The following is a 24874-nucleotide window of genomic DNA, read 5'->3' as shown; positions in this document are numbered from 1 at the left end:
CTTGAGGAATAATGCTATGAAATATATGTTCGTTTTTAGCATTATCACCTCCCACTCTTGAATTGCCTTGACCTTAGCCTCGTCCATGAGTAATTTCCCATTTTTAATTCAATGTCCAAGAAAATCCACCTCCTCCAATCCGAATGAACATTTCTCTAGCTTCACATACAACTCGTTGTCCCTTAGTACTTGGAATACTTGCTTCAAGTGCCTCACATGATCTTCCATGGTGTCGCTATACACGACTATGTCATCCAAGTACACCACGACAAACTTGTCGAGGAACGGGTGGAATAATTTGTTCATCAAAGTACAAAATGTGGCAGGGGCATTGGTTAAACTAAAGGGCATGACTAGGAATTCATAAGCGCCATACCTCGTCACGCATGTGGTCTTATCCTCATATCCTTCGGCGATTCGGACTTGATAATATCCCGATCTCAAGTCTAACTTGGAGAAGTATCTCGCCTTCCCAAGTTGATCGAACAAATCAGCAATAAGTGGGATTGGGTATTTGTTCTTGATAGTTACCTTGTTGAGTGCCCGGTAATCTATACACATCCGCAAGGACCCATCCTTCTTTCTTTGAAATAGCACCGGAGCACCATACGGGGATTTTGACGGTCGGATGTATCCCGCATCTAGCAACTCCTTGAGTTGTCTTCGCAACTCCTCCAACTCGGGTGGTGGCATTCGGTATGGGCTTTGGAAGGTGGTTTTGATTCCGGCTCCAACTCGATCACATGGTCAACCTCCCTCCTAGGTGGTAACTTCTTTGGTAACTCCTTGGGCATGACATCCTTGAACTCATCAAGGACCTTCTCAATTTCCTTGGGTACCTCTAGTTTTCCCTTATCTTCGACCGTCTCTTGCTTTGCTACCGCTAAATAGCATGTCTCATTCTTGTTGTACCCCTTCTTGAATTGCATGGCCGGAAGTGACTTGGATGCACTCTTGCTTCCACATTCGGTTGACACCATACAAGTCTTCTCACCATCCAAGATACACAGTGAGTTAGCGAACGGTATAGGGAAACCGCGTACCTTGTCTAGGAACTCCATCCCAAGTACTAATTTGAAGTCGTCTATAGGCACGACCGATAGATCAATCGTTCCTTCCCATTCTCCAATCTTCACTTGCACATCTTTAGCCACCCCACTAATCGGTTTAGCATTCGCGTTCACCGTCTTCATCATTCCGCCCTCCTTTATCTCTTTAATCCCCAATCTCTTAGCTTCCTCGATGGAGACAAAGTTATGAGTAGCTCATGTATCTACCAAAGCTCGTACCCAGTTTCCTCGAACATAAACTTCCACAAATTGGAGTCCTTTAGCCATTACCTTGGGTACCTCCACCTTGGCCATGATAGCGTTGAGTATTTGCATCGATCCCATGCACACATCTTCATCCTGACAACCCGCCTTTTGAGCTTCCATAGCATGAAGGCTAGCTTTCTTCGGACAATCTCAGGCTCTATGCGGTCCATCACATATGAAACATCCATCATTCTTGTAAGAAGTTTTTATGCTCTTGTTATTCCCGGTTGGTGGCTTACGTGTATTATCATTCCTTGATTGGGCGGGCTTATCTCCCCTACCTTTCTCATGGCTCACCTTCTTATCTTTTGACTTAAACGAATCTTTCTTATTAGCATGGTCGACTAGTGCCTCCGCTTGAGCAATTGCGGTGGCAAGGTCTTGGACTCCTCGTCTCTCCAGCTCCGTTTTAGCCCAAGGTTGCAAACCATCGAGAAAATAGAAGAGAAGAATATCATCGGGAATATCTGGGACCTCCAGGCTAAGGTTCGTGAATTCTTTAATATACTCCCGAATTGTCCCGGAATGATGTAATTTACGTAGACGACTCATCGCATCCTTTTGAGCATTTTTGGGGTAGAATTGATTCTTAAGTTCAGTAAGGAAATCATCCCAAGTATCAATAGTAACCGTACCTTTCTCGATATCTCCATATCGACGATGCCACCATAATGCTACGGTATCCTTCAGGTAACGGGTTGCCGTCTTGATCTTCATTGCATCATCCACTATGTTGACTCCCTCCAAGTATTGTTCAATCTCCCATATAAAATCATCAACCGCTCGGGCTTCCCACTTCCCCACAAACGGTGACGACTTGGGAACGTCCACCTTCGGAGCATTGCATCCAGTGTTGCCACCCCCACTAGCCATGAATCTCAAACAAGAGTTCATGTTGGTTTGTAAATCCATGAGGCGTTGGTGAATAGTGGAGACCTCCCCCTCCATTTCGCCTCGCAACTTCGTAATCTCACCCATGAGCGTACCCCGTAAGTCATGGATCTCACGTCTCATGTCAACGTCTAGCACGTTGATTGCACTCTTGCAATCATCTTTCAATTCGTCAAAGTCCCCGTGTGACGCCCCGTACTAAATCATCATGTACGGACCATCATCAACAGGATCATTACAAGGTTAAGTACTATATGCGTTTTCAAAACAGAGTTTGCATTCATTAATAAAAGTGACGTCATAACATACGTCAATTGTTTTACAAATCAAAAGTATGCTTCGCTAAGTAGAAGCATTAAATAAGTGTACGTGACCATAATGGTCGTTACATAACATAAGTTCATAAGTAAAAAGTTTGAATGCAACATAAGTAGTCATGCGATAACAACTCTAGGCAGCGGGTTCTACAGCACGACTAGTAAGATAGCGGAAGCGACTTCAAGCACCTGAGAAAATACATGCTTAAAAAGGTCAACACAAAGGTTGGTGAGCTATAGTTTAAGTATAACAGTAACGTAAGTAGGCCACAAGATTTCAGTGCTACAACGAGCGTTTCAAAAGTATGTAAAAGTATATGCTTAACCGTGGGCACCCGGTAACTAACTTGACGTTTAATGTACCCCCTTAAAGTGCACTTGGCAAGTGCGTATAACCTCGAAGTATTAAACACTCGTTAAATGCTAGCGCTACTAGCCCGAGTGGGGATGTCAAACCCTATGGATCCATATCTAAGATTCGCGTTCACGGTTCAAAAACCAATGATTAAACGTTACCGAGCTAAAGGGAATGTTTCTGCCGTTATATAGCCCACACATATATAAAGTTTAAGTACTCGTGCCTAGTATGTAAAACATAAAATCCGCATGTATTCTCAGTTCCCAAAATAAGTTAAAGTAAAAAGGGAATGCTATAACTCACAATGATTAGTAGTAATGGTAAGGTAGTAGTCGGAAAGTGGTGTGCAAGTAACGGTCCAAACGTCCTCAACCTAAGTCAAATAGCACTAAGTCAATAAGTCGTCTCAAAAGGTTTACAAGTACGCAATTAAGGTCATAAGGGTCATCATCAATCATCATTAAACAAAAGGTAACAAGTAAGACTCGTTTATGAAAGTCGTTTAAAACAAAGGCTGACTTCGGTCAGTCACCACGGCCTCTACCCTTACTGAATTAAGGTGAGACCAGTGGTCATGGCTCCGTCTATGAGTCCCTTAAGTGTGGTAAAATTTACAGAAGCAAACTCGTCTTGGTTTGACCGTGGCGACGGTCTAAGTGCGAGTAGGTCAGAAATTTCTGCACAACGTTAAAGGACATGGTAACGATCGGAGGGCCATAAATCCTAAACCGTAACTCGGATTAAGACGAGTCCTATATGAAAAGTTATCTACTCGAAAAGTTCTATCTAAAAATCAAGGTTAGAACAGCCCAGGTCTACTGGTCTGTTCCAGAAGCATCAGGTCAGTAGGTTTTGGACAGAACAGTGGGTTTTGGAGAGTTCCGGTTGTCTCGGTGCTTGATGTTCATCACGGTTCTCATCCTTGATGCGTATAGCTTCAAGTGTACAACTCGTTGATGTGTTAACATCATTTTGACCAAGGTTTGTCCATCATAACTCAAGTGCAAGTGTTGTAAGTGTTTGATGAACCAAGGTTACATGTAAGTTTATGAACAAGTTCATGAACACTAAGAAAGATCACAACCAAGTGTTGGATCCATGATACTTGCACCAAAGTGTAAGCTCTTGTTGGTTTCATGTCCTTGTTCAAATGTGTAGTAAGCAACTAACAATAAGAAATAAAGAAAATGAATGATAAGCCTAAACCAACCATGAAGGTGGTATTCTAGTAACATACAACAAACAAGAACACAAGTAACAATTATAAAGATTATAAACTTTAAATCTTTTGAAACAAAATAAAGTAGAAAACTAACTAAATAAGAAAATGGTTCATAGTTGCTCATACTTTTAAAGATTCAACCCAAGTTGATCTTTAAGTGAAGTAACTTTAAAGTTACTTCAAGAACTACAAGTAATGAGTTTATACAACTATGAACTTTAATCTTTTGAAACAAAATATGTAGAACATAACTAGATAGATTATGTTCTTGGATGTTCTTGATAAATACAAGATATTATGAAGAATCAAAACTAGGAAGTTAGATTCTTGAAAGTTAGTAAGTAAGTAACAACAACATGTAACAAGAATCAAACAACAAACAAAGATTGATGATGATGAATGCTTATGAAATCAGTTTTTAGCAAGGAAAAAGAGGAGAGAAAAGTTCATATTACTTACAAGTAAGTAGAGAAAAGTGAGAGAGAATGGTTGAGAGAAAATGGGAGATGAATGTGTGTTTGAATGAGAGAAAATACAAGTGGTGAAGTAATACAAAAATGAATCAAAAGAACTCCCTCCAAGGACATAGGGGGACGGTTTTTGCAGCAGAAAAATGGGGGGGAGGGATTAGTTTGGTGGTCACTTGCAAGTAAAGCTTCAAAAGTTGGATAATGGGGATGCATGCATGGGAAGTGTATGTTAACTAGATTCCAAGTGAACCAAAACTAGCTAGTTAATGTTCAAGTATCACTTACACTTGTAAGAGTGGGCTAAAGGTCCACTAATAATAGTAGGGTGGGCTTGGAAGCCCAAGTCATGAGTCCATTTCATTAATTAAAGCCCAAGTTCAATAAATCTCTAGTTAAACCAAATAAAGCCCAAGTAATTAATCTATCACCTTAGTTAATTAAAATGATTAATAAAATTAATCATGAATGTAAATAATATCTTAAAATATTATTCGTGCAAGTTCCGGGTGTCACAAAGACGTTTCGGGCATTTAAAGTTCAAGTACGGGCAATTAAAGCAACATGTAAATGTAATAACATACATTCGTTTAATCAAGCGTATTAATAATAATAATTATTAATAAATAACGTAGGAAAAACCAGGGTCGTTACATTACCCACCTGTTAAAGAAAATTTCGTCCCGAAATTTAAGCTGAAGTAGATGGAGGAGTCGGGAAAAGGTGAGGATACTTTCGCATCATTTGATCCTCTCGCTCCCAAGTAAACTCAGGTCCTCGTTTGGCATTCCATCGTACTCGAACGATCGGAATCTTGTTGCGTTTCAAAGTTTTGATCTCACGATCCATAATCTCAACAGGTTCCTCCACAAAGTGGAGTTTGTCATCGATAGTAAGTTCTTCCAATGGTATGATGAGTTCGGGTGCAGCAAGACACTTCTTCAAGTTTGACACATGGAAGGTAGGATGAACTGAGCTCAATTGTGCTGGTAGATCCAAACGGTATGCAACTGGTCCAACACGTTCCAAGATCTCGAATGGACCAATGTATCGTGGGTTCAACTTTCAACGTTTTCCAAAACGGATCACACCTTTCCAAGGTGCAACCTTCAACATTACACGATCACCAACATTAAATTCAAAGTCTTTCCGTTTAAGATCGGCATAGCTCTTTTGGCGATCACGGGCAGTCTTAAGTCTAGCTTGGATCTGAGCAATCTTCTCCGTGGTTTCGTGAACTACCTCGGGTCCGGTGATTTGCTTTTCGCCTACTTCGGCCCAACAAATAGGAGATCGGCACTTACGACCATACAATGCTTCGAAAGGTGCAGCATTAATGCTTGAGTGATAACTGTTGTTGTACGAGAATTCGGCGAGTGGCAAATGCCTTTCCCAGGCCTTTCCAAAATCAATGACACATGCACGCAGCATGTCCTCCAAGGTCTGAATCGTTCGTTCACTTTGCCCGTCAGTCTGAGGATGATAAGCAGTACTCATGTCAAGACGAGTTCCCATGGCTTCTTGCAAAGAACGCCAAAATCTGGAAGCAAAACGGGGATCGCGATCGGAGATGATTGATAAAGGTACACCATGACGAGATACAACCTCTTTGATGTACAGCTGAGCAAGTCTTTCCATTGTATCAGTTTCCTTCATCGCTAGGAAGTGTGCAGATTTGGTGAGGCGGTCAACAATAACCCAAATAGTATCGCATCCGCCCACCGTCTTCGGCAGCTTAGTAATGAAATCCATTGTGATCCTTTCCCACTTCCATTGTGGGATTTCCGGCTGTTGAAGTAACCCAGAAGGTCTCTGATGCTCGGCTTTAACCTTCGAGCAAGTCAAACACTTGCCAACATAAGTCGCAACGTCCTTCTTAAGATTCGGCCACCAATACTGTTCTTTAAGGTCGTGGTACATCTTACCTGCACCGGGGTGAATCGAATATCTCGATTTGTGTGCTTCATCAAGTATCAGGCTTCGTAGATCTCCATAGTAAGGTACCCAAATTCTTCCGGCATAACATCGGAGTCCAGACTCTCTAACCTCGAATCGAGAGACAAGTATGTTCAAATGCTCGTGAGATATGTTCTCCTCCTTGAGAGCCTCAACTTGGGCTACTCTGATCTGGTTGTTGAGGTTCGAATGGATGGTGATGTTCAGAGCCCTAACACGGAGAGGTGCCGTCCTCTCCTTTCGGCTTAAAGCGTCAGCTACAACATTGGCCTTGCCAGGGTGATAACGGAGTTCACAATCGTAGTCGTTGAGTGTCTCGATCCATCGACGCTGTCTCATATTCAATTGCTTCTGATCGAAGATGTGCTGGAGACTCTTGTGATCGGTGAAGATAGTGCTCTTAGTTCCATACAAATAATGTCTCCACAATTTGAGTGCAAAGACAACGGCTCCAAGTTCAAGATCATGTGTAGTGTAGTTCCGCTCGTGAATCTTCAATTGGCGGGAGGCATAGGCAATAACCTTTGATCGTTGCATCAGTACACAACCAAAACCACTCTTCGATGCATCGCAATAAACAACAAAGTCGTCACTGCCTTCAGGAAGTGATAGGATAGGTGCGGAGGTTAACTTCTTCTTCAAAGTTTGAAATGCTGATTCGTGTGTGGGTTCCCAAATGAACTTCTTGCCCTTGTGAGTCAGTGCGGTCAAAGGACGCGCAATCAGAGAAAATCCTTCGATAAACCTTCGATAATAACCGGCGAGACCTAGAAATTGGCGAATATGCGTTGGAGTAGTGGGGGTCTCCCACTTGCTGATGGCTTCAATCTTGGCGGGATCAACTTTGATACCCTGGTCGCTTACCACATGACCCAAAAACTGTACTTCCTTCAACCAAAATTCGCACTTGGAGAATTTGGCGTAAAGTTGCTCTTGTCTTAAGAGTTCAAGCACTAGCCGAAGGTGTTGCTCATGTTCTTCTTCGTTCTTAGAGTAGATGAGGATATCATCTATGAAGACGATAACAAACTTATCCAAGTAAGGCTTGCAGACACGATTCATGAGATCCATGAACACGGCAGGTGCATTTGTCAAACCGAATGGCATCACGAGGAACTCATAATGACCATAACGGGTCCTGAATGCAGTTTTCATCACGTCACTTTCCTTCACCCTCAGCTGGTGATATCCGGATCGCAAATCGATCTTTGAATAAACGCTCGATCCTTGTAGTTGATCAAAAAGATCATCAATTCGTGGGAGAGGATATCGATTCTTGATAGTCAATTTGTTGAGTTCACGGTAGTCGATGCACATACGGAAGGATCCATCCTTCTTCTTTACAAACAACACAGGTGCGCCCCAAGGTGAGAAGCTTGGTTGGATAAACCCTCGATCTAATAGCTCTTGTAGTTGACTCTGTAATTCTTGCATCTCGGAAGGTGCGAGTCTATAAGGTGCGCGAGCTACAGGTGCAGCTCCTGGCACTAAGTCAATCTGAAACTCTACTGCTCTCTGCGGTGGTAATCCAGGCAATTCCTCTGGGAAGACATCAGAAAATTCGTTCACAATTCGAACGTCGTTCACGTTCTTCATCTCAGTTTCTACCGCTTTCACATGTGCTAGGACAGCAAAGCGTCCCTTCTTCATAATCTTTTGCGCTTTCACGCAACTAATGAGGTTCAACTTCGAGGTACATCTCTCTCCATAGATAACCAGTGGTTCGCCATCTCCTTGTGGTATGCGAAGTGCTTTATCTCCACAGATAACATCGGCCTTTATCTTGCTCAACCAATCCATACCGACGATCACGTCAAAACTTCCCAGTTTGATAGGTATCAAATCAATTTCGAAATCTGCACCAGCTATGTTGATAATAGCTCCACGACTAATATGGTCAACCTTTTCAAGTTTTCCATTGGCGACTTCGACAAGCATACTTTCCTTCAAAGGAACTAACGACCAATCTAACTTATCACAAAAATGTCTACACACATAGCTCCTATCGGCACCAGTATCAAATAGGACAGAAGCTAAAAGATTGTTGATCTTGAATATACCTGTCACCAAGTCGGGGTTGTCGCGAGCGTCCCTTGCATTAACATTGAAGGCTCTAGCACGTGGTGGTCCGCCATCCTTACGCTTGTTAGGACACTCGTTTCTGAAATGGCCCGTCTTTCCACATTCATAACACTTCTTAGGCCCATTGTTGTTGTGGTTTGGCTTCACATTCAAAGTGGTAACCTTGCAATCCTTGCCAACATGTCCAGATCGTTGGCACTTCTCACAGATAACATTGCAATACCCAGTGTGGTACTTGTAGCACCTATTGCATTGTGGTAAGGTTCCTTTGTAGTTCGGATTGGTGCGGTTGTTGTTGTTGGGGTTGGTGTTGTTGTTGTGCATGTTGTTGTTTTGCCTGAACCCTTCATGTCGTTTTGCCGGGTTTTGATCATAGTTCCTACCCCTGTTGTTGTTGTGGTTGTTGTCCCATTTCCTCTTTTCACCACTAACAGTTTCGAACTTAGCCTTCTCCGGCTCGTCAAGGATGATTTGATTCAAGAGAGTATGCGCCATGCGCATTGCTTCGGGAACACTTGGTGGTTTGGATGAGGTAACATTACCCTTGATGGACTTAGGAAGTCCCGAGAAGTATTTCTCCAAACGCTTAAATTCGGGGGTGACCATGGTTGGACACATAAGAGCCAATTCCAAAAACCTACGGTTGTAGCTGTTAAGGTCGTTCCCTACGGTTTTCAATTGCATAAATTCGATTTCCATCTTTTGAATCTCGGTTCTCGGACAGTATTCCTCGATCATAGCACATTTAAATTCTTCCCAAGGCGTAGCATACGCCTCATCAATTCCTTTCGCTTGGGCCATGGTATTCCACCATGTGAGCGCGCCATCAGACAGCGTGCAGGATGCAAATTTCGTTTTGTTAGCCTCAGAACAATTGCTAACCCTGAATACCGATTCCAACTTTTCGAACCATCTGGTGAGACCGACGGGTCCCTCAGTGCCACTGAAGTAGTGTGGCTTGCAGTTTTGGAATTCCTTGTAAGTACACCCATCTCGGACGACAGGTGGATTGACAGGCGGTGGTGGTGGAACTTGGGGTTGTCTTTCAGCTAGTGCAGCAGCGACTCGCTCGTTAATCATTTCCTCAATTTGTGCCGCGGTGGGGATAGATCTCCCGTTGGCCATGATGTTCTATACAAACATTTTGACTCAAGTCAAAATCCATTATGCAAATAATAATAGTACATTATATAACAACCAACATGAAAACAGCACAACACATGTTGATTAAATAACGCAAGCAGATATAAGTACCACAAAACCATGAGATGATAACGTAAATAGAACACTTGCGCAAGAAGTAAGCAACACAAATTCCATTCATTAATGATAATAGGTTCATACATTACAATAAGTTCGTACATTACATGAGTGAAATATGAAATTACAAAAGAGATTACAATACAGAATCTAGTACAAAGTCCTACGGCGATGGTGGGTACAAGATGTCCAAAACATGAGCCAACTGCTCCTCGAGCTCAGTAACTCGAGTCTGGAGAATCTCAATCTCCCGCCTCATTTCCTCATTAGAGGAAGGTGATGGGGCAGGTGGTGCTGGCGGTGCAGGTGGAGCCGGTGGTGCTGAGGTGGATGGTCCGGCTCTGGGTGGAGACGGTAATATCTGTGGATCGGCGGGGTACGGCACCAGCCGTTTACGTGCAGTGATCCTACGACGCCGACCATAAGCGTCAGTGACAGTACGACCAGGAATTATGCCAGCGAAGCGATACCGCTTCTTCGGCGGGGTAGAAGGTGCCTGAATCGGTCGGTCAGCGGGATCCTCCTCATCACTGGAGTCGTCAGATGAGGTGTCGTCTGAAGAAGCATCAGTGGAAGAACCGTCGTCTGAATCATGCGGTGGTGGCGCGGGTGGCTCAACATATCCGAAAGCAGCCAACATCTGTCGGTGTCGGCCTGGCGTAATCACGGCTAAGCGGCCGTCGGCAGTGCGTCGGCAAGGTGTGCGCCAGTGATTACGGAAGGGACCTTCCCCGAACTCCGCGGGGATCTCCATGCCACCAATGCGAGCCAGTTGCCTCAGGGGTCTGGAAGAAGACGCCGGGATAGGCACACTAGAGCTAGCTCCAGAACTAGAGGCGCCGGGGTCGCCAGTGGGTGTCGGGGCCGGAATGTCAGCAGCAGCAGCAGCAGCAACAGGTGCAGCAGTGGGAGGAACAACGGGGCCTGAGCCGCTCGGGATGTCAGTAGGTGGAACGTCCGACATCTGAACAAGGAAAAATAAATTTTCCATGTCAGTATGTCATAAAGCAAGCAAATAATAGGCCAACAGTTTATATCATGTATAACAATAAGTAGCATGGCAATATCAGTAATCGTATGAAACTAGCATGCAATCGAAGGCAAGTAATAGCATGCAGTAGTGAAATCACGTAGTAGCATACGGCATATAGCAGTAACAGTAAGCAGCAGCATGCAGTAAGTTCAGCGGAAACAAGTAAACTAACAAGTTGTAGATTAGCCCTATTAGTGAATCCTACTCGGGTCGGTCTTAGACTCACTAATGCATCCTAATTCCCTACAACCAATGCTCTGATACCAAATGTGACGCCCCGTACTAAATCATCATGTACGGACCATCATCAACAGGATCATTACAAGGTTAAGTACTATATGCGTTTTCAAAACAGAGTTTGCATTCATTAATAAAAGTGACGTCATAACATACGTCAATTGTTTTACAAATCAAAAGTATGCTTCGCTAAGTAGAAGCATTAAATAAGTGTACGTGACCATAATGGTCGTTACATAACATAAGTTCATAAGTAAAAAGTTTGAATGCAACATAAGTAGTCATGCGATAACAACTCTAGGCAGCGGGTTCTACAGCACGACTAGTAAGATAGCGGAAGCGACTTCAAGCACCTGAGAAAATACATGCTTAAAAAGGTCAACACAAAGGTTGGTGAGCTATAGTTTAAGTATAACAGTAACGTAAGTAGGCCACAAGATTTCAGTGCTACAACGAGCGTTTCAAAAGTATGTAAAAGTATATGCTTAACCGTGGGCACCCGGTAACTAACTTGACGTTTAATGTACCCCCTTAAAGTGCACTTGGCAAGTGCGTATAACCTCGAAGTATTAAACACTCGTTAAATGCTAGCGCTACTAGCCCGAGTGGGGATGTCAAACCCTATGGATCCATATCTAAGATTCGCGTTCACGGTTCAAAAACCAATGATTAAACGTTACCGAGCTAAAGGGAATGTTTCTGCCGTTATATAGCCCACACATATATAAAGTTTAAGTACTCGTGCCTAGTATGTAAAACATAAAATCCGCATGTATTCTCAGTTCCCAAAATTAGTTAAAGTAAAAAGGGAATGCTATAACTCACAATGATTAGTAGTAATGGTAAGGTAGTAGTCGGAAAGTGGTGTGCAAGTAACGGTCCAAACGTCCTCAACCTAAGTCAAATAGCACTAAGTCAATAAGTCGTCTCAAAAGGTTTACAAGTACGCAATTAAGGTCATAAGGGTCATCATCAATCATCATTAAACAAAAGGTAACAAGTAAGACTCGTTTATGAAAGTCGTTTAAAACAAAGGCTGACTTCGGTCAGTCACCACGGCCTCTACCCTTACTGAATTAAGGTGAGACCAGTGGTCATGGCTCCGTCTATGAGTCCCTTAAGTGTGGTAAAATTTACAGAAGCAAACTCGTCTTGGTTTGACCGTGGCGACGGTCTAAGTGCGAGTAGGTCAGAAATTTCTGCACAACGTTAAAGGACATGGTAACGATCGGAGGGCCATAAATCCTAAACCGTAACTCGGATTAAGACGAGTCCTATATGAAAAGTTATCTACTCGAAAAGTTCTATCTAAAAATCAAGGTTAGAACAGCCCAGGTCTACTGGTCTGTTCCAGAAGCATCAGGTCAGTAGGTTTTGGACAGAACAGTGGGTTTTGGAGAGTTCCGGTTGTCTCGGTGCTTGATGTTCATCACGGTTCTCATCCTTGATGCGTATAGCTTCAAGTGTACAACTCGTTGATGTGTTAACATCATTTTGACCAAGGTTTGTCCATCATAACTCAAGTGCAAGTGTTGTAAGTGTTTGATGAACCAAGGTTACATGTAAGTTTATGAACAAGTTCATGAACACTAAGAAAGATCACAACCAAGTGTTGGATCCATGATACTTGCACCAAAGTGTAAGCTCTTGTTGGTTTCATGTCCTTGTTCAAATGTGTAGTAAGCAACTAACAATAAGAAATAAAGAAAATGAATGATAAGCCTAAACCAACCATGAAGGTGGTATTCTAGTAACATACAACAAACAAGAACACAAGTAACAATTATAAAGATTATAAACTTTAAATCTTTTGAAACAAAATAAAGTAGAAAACTAACTAAATAAGAAAATGGTTCATAGTTGCTCATACTTTTAAAGATTCAACCCAAGTTGATCTTTAAGTGAAGTAACTTTAAAGTTACTTCAAGAACTACAAGTAATGAGTTTATACAACTATGAACTTTAATCTTTTGAAACAAAATATGTAGAACATAACTAGATAGATTATGTTCTTGGATGTTCTTGATAAATACAAGATATTATGAAGAATCAAAACTAGGAAGTTAGATTCTTGAAAGTTAGTAAGTAAGTAACAACAACATGTAACAAGAATCAAACAACAAACAAAGATTGATGATGATGAATGCTTATGAAATCAGTTTTTAGCAAGGAAAAAGAGGAGAGAAAAGTTCATATTACTTACAAGTAAGTAGAGAAAAGTGAGAGAGAATGGTTGAGAGAAAATGGGAGATGAATGTGTGTTTGAATGAGAGAAAATACAAGTGGTGAAGTAATACAAAAATGAACCAAAAGAACTCCCTCCAAGGACATAGGGGGACGGTTTTTGCAGCAGAAAAATGGGGGGGAGGGATTAGTTTGGTGGTCACTTGCAAGTAAAGCTTCAAAAGTTGGATAATGGGGATGCATGCATGGGAAGTGTATGTTAACTAGATTCCAAGTGAACCAAAACTAGCTAGTTAATGTTCAAGTATCACTTACACTTGTAAGAGTGGGCTAAAGGTCCACTAATAATAGTAGGGTGGGCTTGGAAGCCCAAGTCATGAGTCCATTTCATTAATTAAAGCCCAAGTTCAATAAATCTCTAGTTAAACCAAATAAAGCCCAAGTAATTAATCTATCACCTTAGTTAATTAAAATGATTAATAAAATTAATCATGAATGTAAATAATATCTTAAAATATTATTCGTGCAAGTTCCGGGTGTCACAAAGACGTTTCGGGCATTTAAAGTTCAAGTACGGGCAATTAAAGCAACATGTAAATGTAATAACATACATTCGTTTAATCAAGCGTATTAATAATAATAATTATTAATAAATAACGTAGGAAAAATCAGGGTCGTTACACCCCGTCCAAACCATCCAAACGTTGGTGGACGTCTTCGACCTTTGCTTTCACGTCGTCCATGGATGTCTCTACATCCATGATCCTCTTGTCCAAGTTTGCGACAAAGTCTTTGGACGTACCTCGGTTCTTCTTGGCTCCTTGGCGAGTCTCTACCCGGCCACGAGTCTCATCACCCATCACACCACTTGTTGCGCTCACATTCTTCTCGGTCTCGGTTGCCATCTCCTTGAATCGACCTGGCTCTTGATACCAAATGTCACGGACTTATCTCGATAAGCTCACCGTGCGGCACTTAGTCTCTACTAAGTCAGCCTAGCTCGGACCTTCTAATGATTCAAGTGACTAAAAGAGAACAAAATAGAGAACAAGTGGGAACTTAAAGAAAGTGCTTATATTGATTATGTAAGCTTTACAAGAGAGAATACTTGAGTTTTGAGGTGTGGTGTGTCAAATGAGACCACCCCTATTTATACTACTCCTAACACAAAATGGATGGCTAAGATTAATCTAAATCAATGGTTAGGATCTAAGTACTAGAAACTCCAAGTATATACATGCAGATAGATATTTCCATGAACATTCCATACCATTCCATGGAAGATGAGAAAGTTCTAGGAAGCTTCCATGATGTTCTTGGGCCTTCCATGAAATTCTTGGGTTAAAACTCTTACTTGGGTCGTAATCTTAGTGGTTTGGGCCTGGGTTGTGACAAATATATGTCATATGTATGATCATCACAAGTGGGAGGGAGAGAAATGGGAGAAGTGAAGCACATACTTTTAGCCAAGTTTAAGGATGGAATCTCGGATCAACAGATCGACCATCTCATCAAAGGCTATGCTGACCTCGTCAATCATGTTGAACCCATGAAGTCTTTTCGATGGTAACACTAACTAACATACTTAGTCATCCAGATCTGTTTTTAATTTAATTTCTTCTTAATTTTATATTATAATTATAATAATAATAATTATATTAGTTTCGCTAAGGAATACCAAATTTAGGACCTTGCATTTACATTTCGAATGATTTTATGTCATTAATTTTCGATGAGAGGAATACGTCTACATTAAAATTCAAATCTCTCTGATTAGTAAAGTTATAGTAGAGAACTAAATTGCATTTGTGCTTTAATGGAGTAATTTTTAGGGTGCAGATCGTACCAGATTTTGTTGCAAGTTTTATTTAATACCCTGTTGTTTGATTAATATACAAGTTTCGTCCTTCAACTAGTTCATCATCATTTCCTTCATAATATTTAAATATGTAGTTCAATATTCTTTTGTTTTTAACCATCAACATTGAGGTGAGGTTGTGAGTTTGAGTCTCGTGGTCAACATGTAAAATCTATTTTGTTTACTCTTATTTTATTTTTATATAGATATTGAAATTGAATATTGAATCATCATAAATAAAGTTTTTTTGTATCGTCACAAATTAAGGTTTTCCCTGACTTTGTGCATGTCAAAAATGATTCGAAACACCTCGACTTTTTAGAACAGATCCAAGTTATTTAATGGATGAATAGTAGTAATAAATATGGCATATGTTGAGGCTCATCTATAAAAGATCTCCGAGTTTGGAGCAATGGTTGAAGATAGTATTTGAATGCTCCAAACTTCACATTTGAAGATAAATGAGATTTTAGAGCAATGATTGGAGATGACCTTGGTTAATTAAAATGAACAATATATGTTATCATTAGTTCTATGGAAAATGAGTTTATTGTATGTCTGGCAAACGGGTCAGGTTGGGTCGGTTTGGGTAACGGGTCAATATGGTTTTGGGTTGAAATGGGTCATAGGTCAAACGGGTCAATTTTTTAAACGGGTCAAAATGGGTCATGTTGGGTCGGTTTGGGTAACGGGTCGAAACGGGTCACAGGTCAGTTGGGTCAAATGGGTTACATCGTTTTTTTTACATTTATTACATTATTTTAGTTATTATTATTTATTATATATACATCAGAACTATTAATAAACATAATAAATGATATAACCATAAATGCTTTCATAAACTTTGACGGATGAAACTTTTTGTGCTCGACCCATTTGACCCGTTCACAAAACCCATTTGACCCATTTCTATTTATTGATTTTTGAGTATTGATACCCATTAGACCCGTTCCTTCAGTTTTTTTATAGGACTCAATAGGTTGGAGAGAAACACATTTAGATCTTTTTTTTAAGTTCTAATTTACATTTTTAGGCTTAATTTTTCTCAAGACCCAATTGACCTGAAAGCTTGACCCATTTGACCCGAATTTAAGTGTATGGGTCACAATTGCCAGGTCTAGTTTATTGCCATAGTTAAGTATTTTGTAATTACATTTCTCCTTACTTGTAATTTTAGTTTTGAGGAATTTATGTACAATAGTTTTGAAAGCTTAGAGTTTACTTAGCTTAGCAAAGGTAGTTTATTTAAAGGCTAAAAGGCGCAGAGGCTTAGGTAGTCAAGTTTTAGAACTTCTTTAACTAAATCTGGTGTGTGCGTGTGTGATGTTGATTATATGGGACTTATTGATCGTTTTTTTTCTACGTCAACCAAATTTGGTGTGTGCTGTATAACCGCTTATGGTATTTTGATCAAATATTATGTGCCTCGTATTCATGAGGAGCGTCTCAGGTGCAGGTCTAGGACCCCTTTGTGCTTATGTGTGCCCGTAGGCTTTAACAACTTTGATTGACATTATATCAAATAATTATGTTAAATGTTGAAAATGCTCTCTTAATTTCATGACCATTGTCTAAACATGGCACAAGAAGCCTAACAAGATAAATGTGTCATATTACAGTTTTTTTTTTGTTGCTTTTTTTTTTTCTTTTTTTTTTTGGAAAACTGGAGTTTGGAATCAATGACGAGGATAGACACCACCCACCCAATCATTTTCCACACACACACGCGTTTCCAGGCGGAAACCCGAACCGCATAACAGGGACCCGATCCATTAATCCATACGGGTATGTGGATAGGGTCGAATACCTGCGTACGGTCGGCAAAACCTCCCTCACAGGCTGTTTACAAAGCCAGGGATCGAACCCTTGACCTCTACCGTGCCCAATACCAGAGATAAATGCTCTTTTAAGGGTTCATTCTGTGAATGACTTGATATTCCCCAGAATCTTTGATTTATTAGATCAAAATACATACAGCTACATATTAAGTTTGTAATGGTGATCAATGATTTTCTAAATTTGACCAAAATGTTTTGATCATGCACAGGGGAAAAGATGTGAGCATTGAGAATCTGCACCAAGGCTTCACTCATGTGTTCGAGTCAACCTTTGAAACCACTGAAGGCATTGCGACGTATATATCTCATCCTGCTCATGTCGAGTTCGCCACCCGTTTTCTGGATCAACTGGAGAAGGTTCTGGTCATCGACTACAAACCTACAGCAGTCGACCCATGAGGCTAAAATTCTTTTTGTTGTATGTTTTACATTTTTGTGATGCATACAGTTATGATATATGAGTTAGTTTGTTTGAAGGATTGATCATGTTATGCATATTGTACTGACTTTTATTATTTGTCAAAATAAAATGTGTTGATTGTTTGCTAATGGGGGTGTTTCAGTGTTTGGCTTTGTCTGTTTTTGTAGCTTAGGCAAACATCTCCTTTTATAAGGTAAAATAGTGTTTGGATTAGCTTAGACCACTCTGAGATGACTGATGTAGAGTGGTTTTGGAGATTTTTAATTGTGACGTGACAATGTTGTAAGATGAATGGTGTAGTGGAGGATGTTGTGTGAGAGGTTTGTGAAAAGGTTGCGAGTGATGTAGCATAATATTAATATTTGATATGATTGGGTTAAAAAGATGGAAAAATAATAAAAAAATCTTAAACAGTAGGAATATCGCTCGTTCAAACAACAACGCCCTTCAATTTTAAGGTCAAAAACGCACCGTAGGGGGCGTTTTGGAGAGTACACCTAGGCAAACGCCTCTTTCCTATACCGTAGTTATGGGTCTTGTAAGCGTGTAAAAAACAAATAATGAGATATCGGTAAGATAGCCAAATAAGCTCAAGATTTGGAGCTTAGTGGCTTAAATGAGCTAATAAGTTCACCTAAGTAAAAAAATATATTTTTTATTGGACAAAAGATAAACTAATAAGCCAATTAACTTAAATAAAATTACCTAATCTAAACAACTCCGTAATGGGTACCAGAAATGATACAGTCTATGGTTTTGATTTACATGGAAATATTATTTTATCGCAATTGAAGAGGTGTTTCAGATACTACGATTTCATTCTTTCAACCTTGTTTTGGTAGCAGCCAACACTAGAAGACGGTTCCATTGCTTTGTCTCGCCATTCATTGAATATTTCAAGTATAGTGATTTAGAATCTCAACTCAAAATTTTGGTAATGAGGATGTATCATGTGTCGCACAGGGCAAAAGCCAGGTTTTTGTATCGCTAGTGGCACAAGATATTATTGAAATATATCGAGTCGTAAAATTATGAAGTAACAAGCTATGATTTAGTAAAAAAGAGTTACCTTCTACAAATAATACATGTTTCAATCATAAAATAGATACGAGTAATTGTTAAGATAAAAATATTGTTAAGAAACATTTTTTATTAAATTATTGTGATCATTAAGAAAACTATTGTGATTAAAACTACCGTGATCATCTAGAATTTGATTATCCAAAGACTATTTCCAAGGAAATCATGCTAGATGTATGTGCATGGTCTGATGATCATCGTGACTCCTTTAAATGGATCGCAACATTAGACGAATTTGAGAAAAACACCTAAAGACAGACTTGTGTAGACACCTAAGATGATATTGAGAGATCAAGATGACACCCAACAAATTTTAATGTCATTTTTTATCTTTATTATGCAAAATAAAAATTTCTTACACATCTTCGTGTTTAGATGGAACTAGTTTTCGAACCCTCGCTTCGAGCCGGGGGTTCGGTTTTCAATGTATTTTATTGCGTTTATTTGTAAAATTATTTCGTAACTAACGATAATGTCGTTGAAACGCAACTCGAATCGAACCAAAAGGTATAACCCGTGAAAGATTTAAATGTTATTTTAAATTAACAATATATGTGCATCTCCGCGTTTCGCTATGGAATTGTCGGCTTTTAAAAATTTAATGCAAAATCAACGTGTATAAAAAATACCTCAAATAGTTAACGTTTTTTAAAAAGCATCCGTTTTGCGTATAGTTAGTGACATTGTGTTCCTAAAATTATTTCGAGTTTAACGATGGTGTCGGAAAAATTTAACTCGTTGCGAGCGAGAAGATATGACCCGCTGAATATTTGAGTGGAGTTTATTTAAGATTTTTTATGAAAATGGTTATGTGACACTTTACCCCCGGTTGGGGGGTCGATTTTAATTATTGAACAAAGTGAGGGAGTTTATTTAAGATTTTTTATGAAAATAGTTTTGTGACACTTTAACCCCTGGTTGGGGTCAATTTTAATTATTGAACAAAGTGGGGGGCTTTTTTGGAAAGAAAAAGAAGGGGGAAAAAGTTGAAATAGCTAAATTGCTCCTGATATCTATTTACCCTTTTTGTCTAATACTGTAGTAGTTAAAATATGGTAATTCGTACATATCTTTTTAATTAGATGGAATTCATACATATCTTCGATTCCTCCTTTTATCGCGAGGATAATAATAATAATATAAGATGGAAAGTATGAACATGTTTTAATAATTAACATGGGCATTGTGGTTAGCATATCGGGATGAATTTTATAGAAATAATAATTTGTCATATGTGAGAAGGTTCGTTATTTTTAGTAACATCACAATCTGTATAGCAATTTTAAGGGTTTAATATCAGTCTAAAAAACATTTAAATTTCCATTAATTTTAAACGGTTACAAAGTATCTTACATGGTATCTAAATCTAAATGAAGGGAATAATACTGGAAAACAGCATGCCATAACTTGTGGCCGCCGCAATTGAAAAGCTGAAAATATCCACCAATTGCCACGTCGGATTTTGGCACCTAATTGTCACGGACTTATCTCAATAAGCTCACGTGCGGCACTTAGTCTCTACTAAGTCAGCCTTACTCGGACCTTATAATGATTCAAGTAACCAAAAGAGAAAATATTATAGAACAAGTGGAATTGAAGAAAATACTTATATTGCTTGAGAATGCTTTACAAGAGAGAATGTTTGAGATTTGAGGTGTGGTGTGCCAAATGAGACCACCCCTATTTATACTACTTCTAACACAAAATGGATGGCTAAGATTAATCTAAATCAATGGTTAGGATCTAAGTACTAGAAACTTCAAGTATATACATGGAGATAGATATTTCCATGAACATTCCATACCATTCCATGGAAGAACTCATGGGAAAGTTCTAGGGAGCTTCCATGATGTTCTTGGGCCTTCCATGAAGTTCTTGGGTTAAAACCCTTAATTGGGTCATAATCTTAGTGGGTTGGGCCACAAACTTATTGGGTTGTGACATTCTCCCCCACCTAAGCTCGCGACGTCCTCGTCGTGTGATCCTCGTGATACTTCTTGATTTTGTCTGTGAACTGCCACAATAAGTCTTCGGCTTCCCAGCTTGCTTCACTATCGGGCAAGTTACGCCACTTAACCAGGTATTCTCTATAGCTCGGCACACCTCGTCTCCGTACCGTTCGATGCAACAAGATATCTTCCACTTCACGATCGAACGAAGTCGCAACTGCCATTGGTGCTCGTTTGGAAACTCCTCGTTCTGGGTCTTCCTCGTCCCCATGATAAGGTTTTAGAAAACTTACGTGGAAGACTGGATGAATCTTTAACTTGGGCGGTAGTTGAACTCGATAAGATACGTTCCCAACACGTCCAATTACCGGGAATGGGCCTTCATATTTCCGGATCAATCCTTTGTGCACCTTCCTAAATGTTTTGAATTGTTGAGGTAAAAGCTTCACCATCACCTGGTCCCCAACTTTGAACTCAACATGTCGTCTTTTCTCATCCGCCCATCTCTTCATTTTCTTGGCCGCCTTATCTAGTGATGCTCGCGCCAAGTCGGCTTGTTCGTGCCACTCCTTCATCGTTCTATAAGCGGCTGGGCTGCTTCCATCATATGAAGCGGCCAAAGCATTCGGGGTCAATGGTTGGCGTCCTGTCACCAACTCAAAAGGACTCTTCCCCGTGGACTCACTCCTTTGCATGTTATAAGAGAACTGAGCAATATCAAGAAGCTTAGTCCAATCATGTTGATTTGCACTTACATAGTGTCGAAGATAGAGCTCCAATAGTGCATTCACCCTTTCCGTCTGTCCGTCTGTTTGGGGATGAAAACTCGTGGAGAAATTCAAGTCCGTCCCCATGATCTTAAACAACTCCGTCCAAAAACGCCCTGTGAACCTCGGATCTCGATCACTTACTATCACATGCGGTATCCCCCAATACTTCACCACATTCTTGAAAAATAGTTTTGCGGTTTCATCCGCGGTAACTTCGGATGATGCGGCTATGAAGGTACCATACTTAGAAAACCGGTCTACCACGACTATAATACTCCCACACCCTTCCGACTTAGGTAAGCAAGTAATGAAGTCCATGGAAACACTCTCCCATGGTCCTTTCGGTGTAGGTAGCGGCTGTAATAGTCCTCCTGGTTGGCGTTGCTCTATCTTATCTTGTTGGCATATTAGGCATGTTCGCACGTACGTCTCTACGTCGTCTTCCATCCTTGGCCAATAATAAGTGCCTTCTACTAATGCCAGTGTCCTCTTGATACCTGGATGACCAGCCCACTTTGAATCATGACACTCCTTCAAGATTGTCCGTCTAAGATCACCCCACTTAGGCACATATAACCGGTCTCCTTTGGTGAATAATAGATCACCCTTGAGCCAAAACCTTCGCGTTTTCCCATCTCGAGCCAGTCCAACAAGGTTTTTGGCTATAGGATCATGCTCTAATCCCTCCTTTATACGATCTTGAAGGAAGAATTGTGGTTTTGTGATTGCTGCAAACTCCGCCTTACGACTTAGGGCATCAGCTACCACATTGGCCTTCCCAGGCTTATACTCCAACACATAGTCAAATTCGGCTAGGAAGTCTTGCCAACGAGCTTGTTTGGGACTCAACTTCTTTTGGGTTTGAAAATAACTCGTTGCCACATTATCCGTCTTGATCACGAACCTTGATCCCAAAAGATAATGCCTCCATGTCCTCAAACAATGAACCACCGCCGTCATCTCCTTCTCCTGCACAGTGTACTTCCTTTCCGCCTCGTTAAGTTTCCGGCTTTCGAATGCGATCGGGTGACCCTCTTGCATTAGAACTCCTCCAATAGCAAAGTCCGATGCGTCTGTGTGTAACTCGAACGGAATGGTCACATCCGGAAGTCTCAACACCGGTTCTTCCATGACCGCTCCTTTCAACTCTTCAAATGCTGCTTGACATGTCTCATCCCACAACCAAGCTTTGTTCTTCTTTAACAATTCTGTCAATGGAGCCGCTTTCGCCGAGTATCCCTTGATAAAACGACGATAGTAGTTTACTAAACCAAGGAAAGATCGTAAATCAGTAACCTTGGTTGGTGCCTCCCACTCTTGGATTGCCTTGATCTTAGCCCCGTCCATCAGCAACTTCCCATCTTTTATTCGATGTCCAAGAAATTCCACCTCTTTTAATCCAAATGAGCATTTCTCTAGTTTCACATACAACTCATTATCCCTTAGTACTTGGAAAACTTGTTTCAAGTGCCTCACATGATCTTCCATGGTGTCGCTATATACGACTATGTCATCTAAGTACACCACGACAAACTTGTCGAGGAACGGGTGGAATAATTTGTTCATCAAAGTACAAAATGTGGCAGGGGCATTGGTTAAACCAAAGGGCATGACTAGGAATTCATAAGCGCCATACCTCGTCACGCATGTGGTCTTAGCCTCATCTCCTTCGGCAATTCGGACTTGATAATATCCCGATCTCAAGTCTAACTTGGAGAAGTATCTCGCCTTCCCAAGTTGATCGAACAAATCAGCAATAAGTGGGATTGGGTATTTGTTCTTGATAGTTACCTTGTTAAGTGCCCGGTAATCTATACACATCCGCAAGGACCCATCCTTCTTTCTTTGAAATAGTACCGGAGCACCATACGGGGATTTTGACGGTCGGATGTATCCCGCATCCAGCAACTCCTTGAGTTGTCTTCGCAACTCCTCCAACTCGGGTGGTGGCATTCGGTATGGGGCTTTGGAAGGTGGTTTTGATCCCGACTCCAACTCGATCGCATGGTCAACCTCCCTCCTAGGTGGTAACTTCTTTGGTAACTCCTTGGGCATGACATCCTTGAACTCATCGAGAACCTTCTCAATTTCCTTGGGTACCTCTAGTTTTCCCTTATCTTCGACCGTCTCTTGCTGTGCTACCGCTAAATAGCATGTCTCATTCTTGTTGTACCCCTTCTTGAATTGCATGGCCGAAAGTGACTTGGATGCACTCTTGCTTCCACGTTCGGTTGACACCATACAAGTCTTCTCACCATCCAAGATACACAGTGAATTAGCAAACGGCATAGGGAAACCGCGTACCTTATCTAGGAACTCCATCCCAAGTACTAACTTGAAGTCGTCCATAGGCACGACTGAGAGATCAATCATTCCTTCCCATTCTCCAATCTTCACATATACGTCTTTAGCCACCCCACTAATCGGTCTGGTACTCGTGTTCACCGTCTTCAACATGCCACTCTCTTTTGTTTCCTTAAGTCCTAGCCTTTTGGCTTCATCGGTGGAGATAAAGTTATGAGTTGCTCCCGTATCCACCAAAGCTCGTACCCGATCTCCACAAATGTTAATATCTACGAATTGGAGTCCTTTAGCCACTACCTTGGGTATCTCCGTCTTGGCCTTGATTGCGTTGAGGATATGCATTGATCCTATGCACCGCTCCTCATCCTGACAACCCGCCTTTTGAGCTTCCATAGCATGAAGGCTAGCTTTCTTCGGACAATCTCGGGCTCTATGCGGTCCATCACATATGAAACATCCATCATTCTTGTAAGAAGTTTTTATGCTCTTGTTATTCCCGGTTGGTGACTTACGTGTATTATCATTCCTTGATTGGGCGGGCTTATCTCCCCCACCTTTCTCATGGCTCACCTTCTTATCTTTTGACTTGAACGAATCTTTCCTATTAGCATGGTCGACTAGTGCCTCCGCTTGAGCAATTGCGGTGGCAAGGTCTTGGACTCCTCGTCTCTCCAACTCCGTTTTAGCCCAAGGTTGCAAACCATCGAGAAAATAGAAGAGGAGAATATCATCGGGAATATCTGGGACCTCCAGGCTAAGGTTCGTGAATTCTTTAATATACTCCCGAATCGTCCCGGAATGATGTAATTTACGTAGACGACTCATCGCATCCTTTTGAGCATTCTTGGGGTAGAATTGATTCTTAAGTTCAGTAAGGAAATCATCCCAAGTATCAATAGTAACCGTACCTTTCTCGATATCTCCATATCGACGACGCCACCATAACGCTGCGGTATCCTTCAGGTAACGGGTTGCCGTCTTGATCTTCATTGCATCATCCACTATGTTGACTCCCTCCAAGTATTGTTCCATCTCCCATATAAAATCATCAACCGCTCGGGCTTCCCGCTTCCCCACGAACGGTGACGGCTTGGGAACGTCCACCTTCGGATCATTGCATCCAGTGTTGCTACCCCCACTAGCCATGAATCTCAAACAAGAGTTCATGTTGGTTTGTAAATCCACGAGGCGTTGGTGAATAGTGGAGACCTCCCCCTCCATTTCGCCTCGCAACTTCGTAATCTCACCCATGAGCATACCCCTTAAGTCATGGATCTCACGTCGCATGTCAACGTCTAGCACGTTGATTGCACTCTTGCAATCATCTTTCA

The 24874-nt window shown here is 41.0% G+C and overlaps 1 protein-coding gene across 1 annotated transcript; it reads left to right on the top strand.

Annotated features, from left to right (window-relative positions):
• Positions 1–14741: 14741 nt before the first annotated feature.
• On the top strand, positions 14742–17568 carry LOC139862998 (stress-response A/B barrel domain-containing protein HS1). The gene is made up of 2 exons (XM_071851653.1): positions 14742–14889; positions 17229–17568. The coding sequence occupies exons 1-2, from the start codon at positions 14762–14764 to the stop codon at positions 17416–17418; spliced, it is 318 nt and encodes a 105-aa protein (XP_071707754.1). The 5' UTR covers positions 14742–14761; the 3' UTR covers positions 17419–17568.
• Positions 17569–24874: the final 7306 nt, after the last annotated feature.

Source organism: Rutidosis leptorrhynchoides, chromosome 8 (genome assembly GCF_046630445.1).
Source record: "Rutidosis leptorrhynchoides isolate AG116_Rl617_1_P2 chromosome 8, CSIRO_AGI_Rlap_v1, whole genome shotgun sequence".
NCBI classification, from domain to species: domain Eukaryota; kingdom Viridiplantae; phylum Streptophyta; class Magnoliopsida; order Asterales; family Asteraceae; genus Rutidosis; species Rutidosis leptorrhynchoides.
Note: the sequence above shows the minus strand (reverse complement) of the source record. Positions and strands in the feature narration are given on the sequence as shown.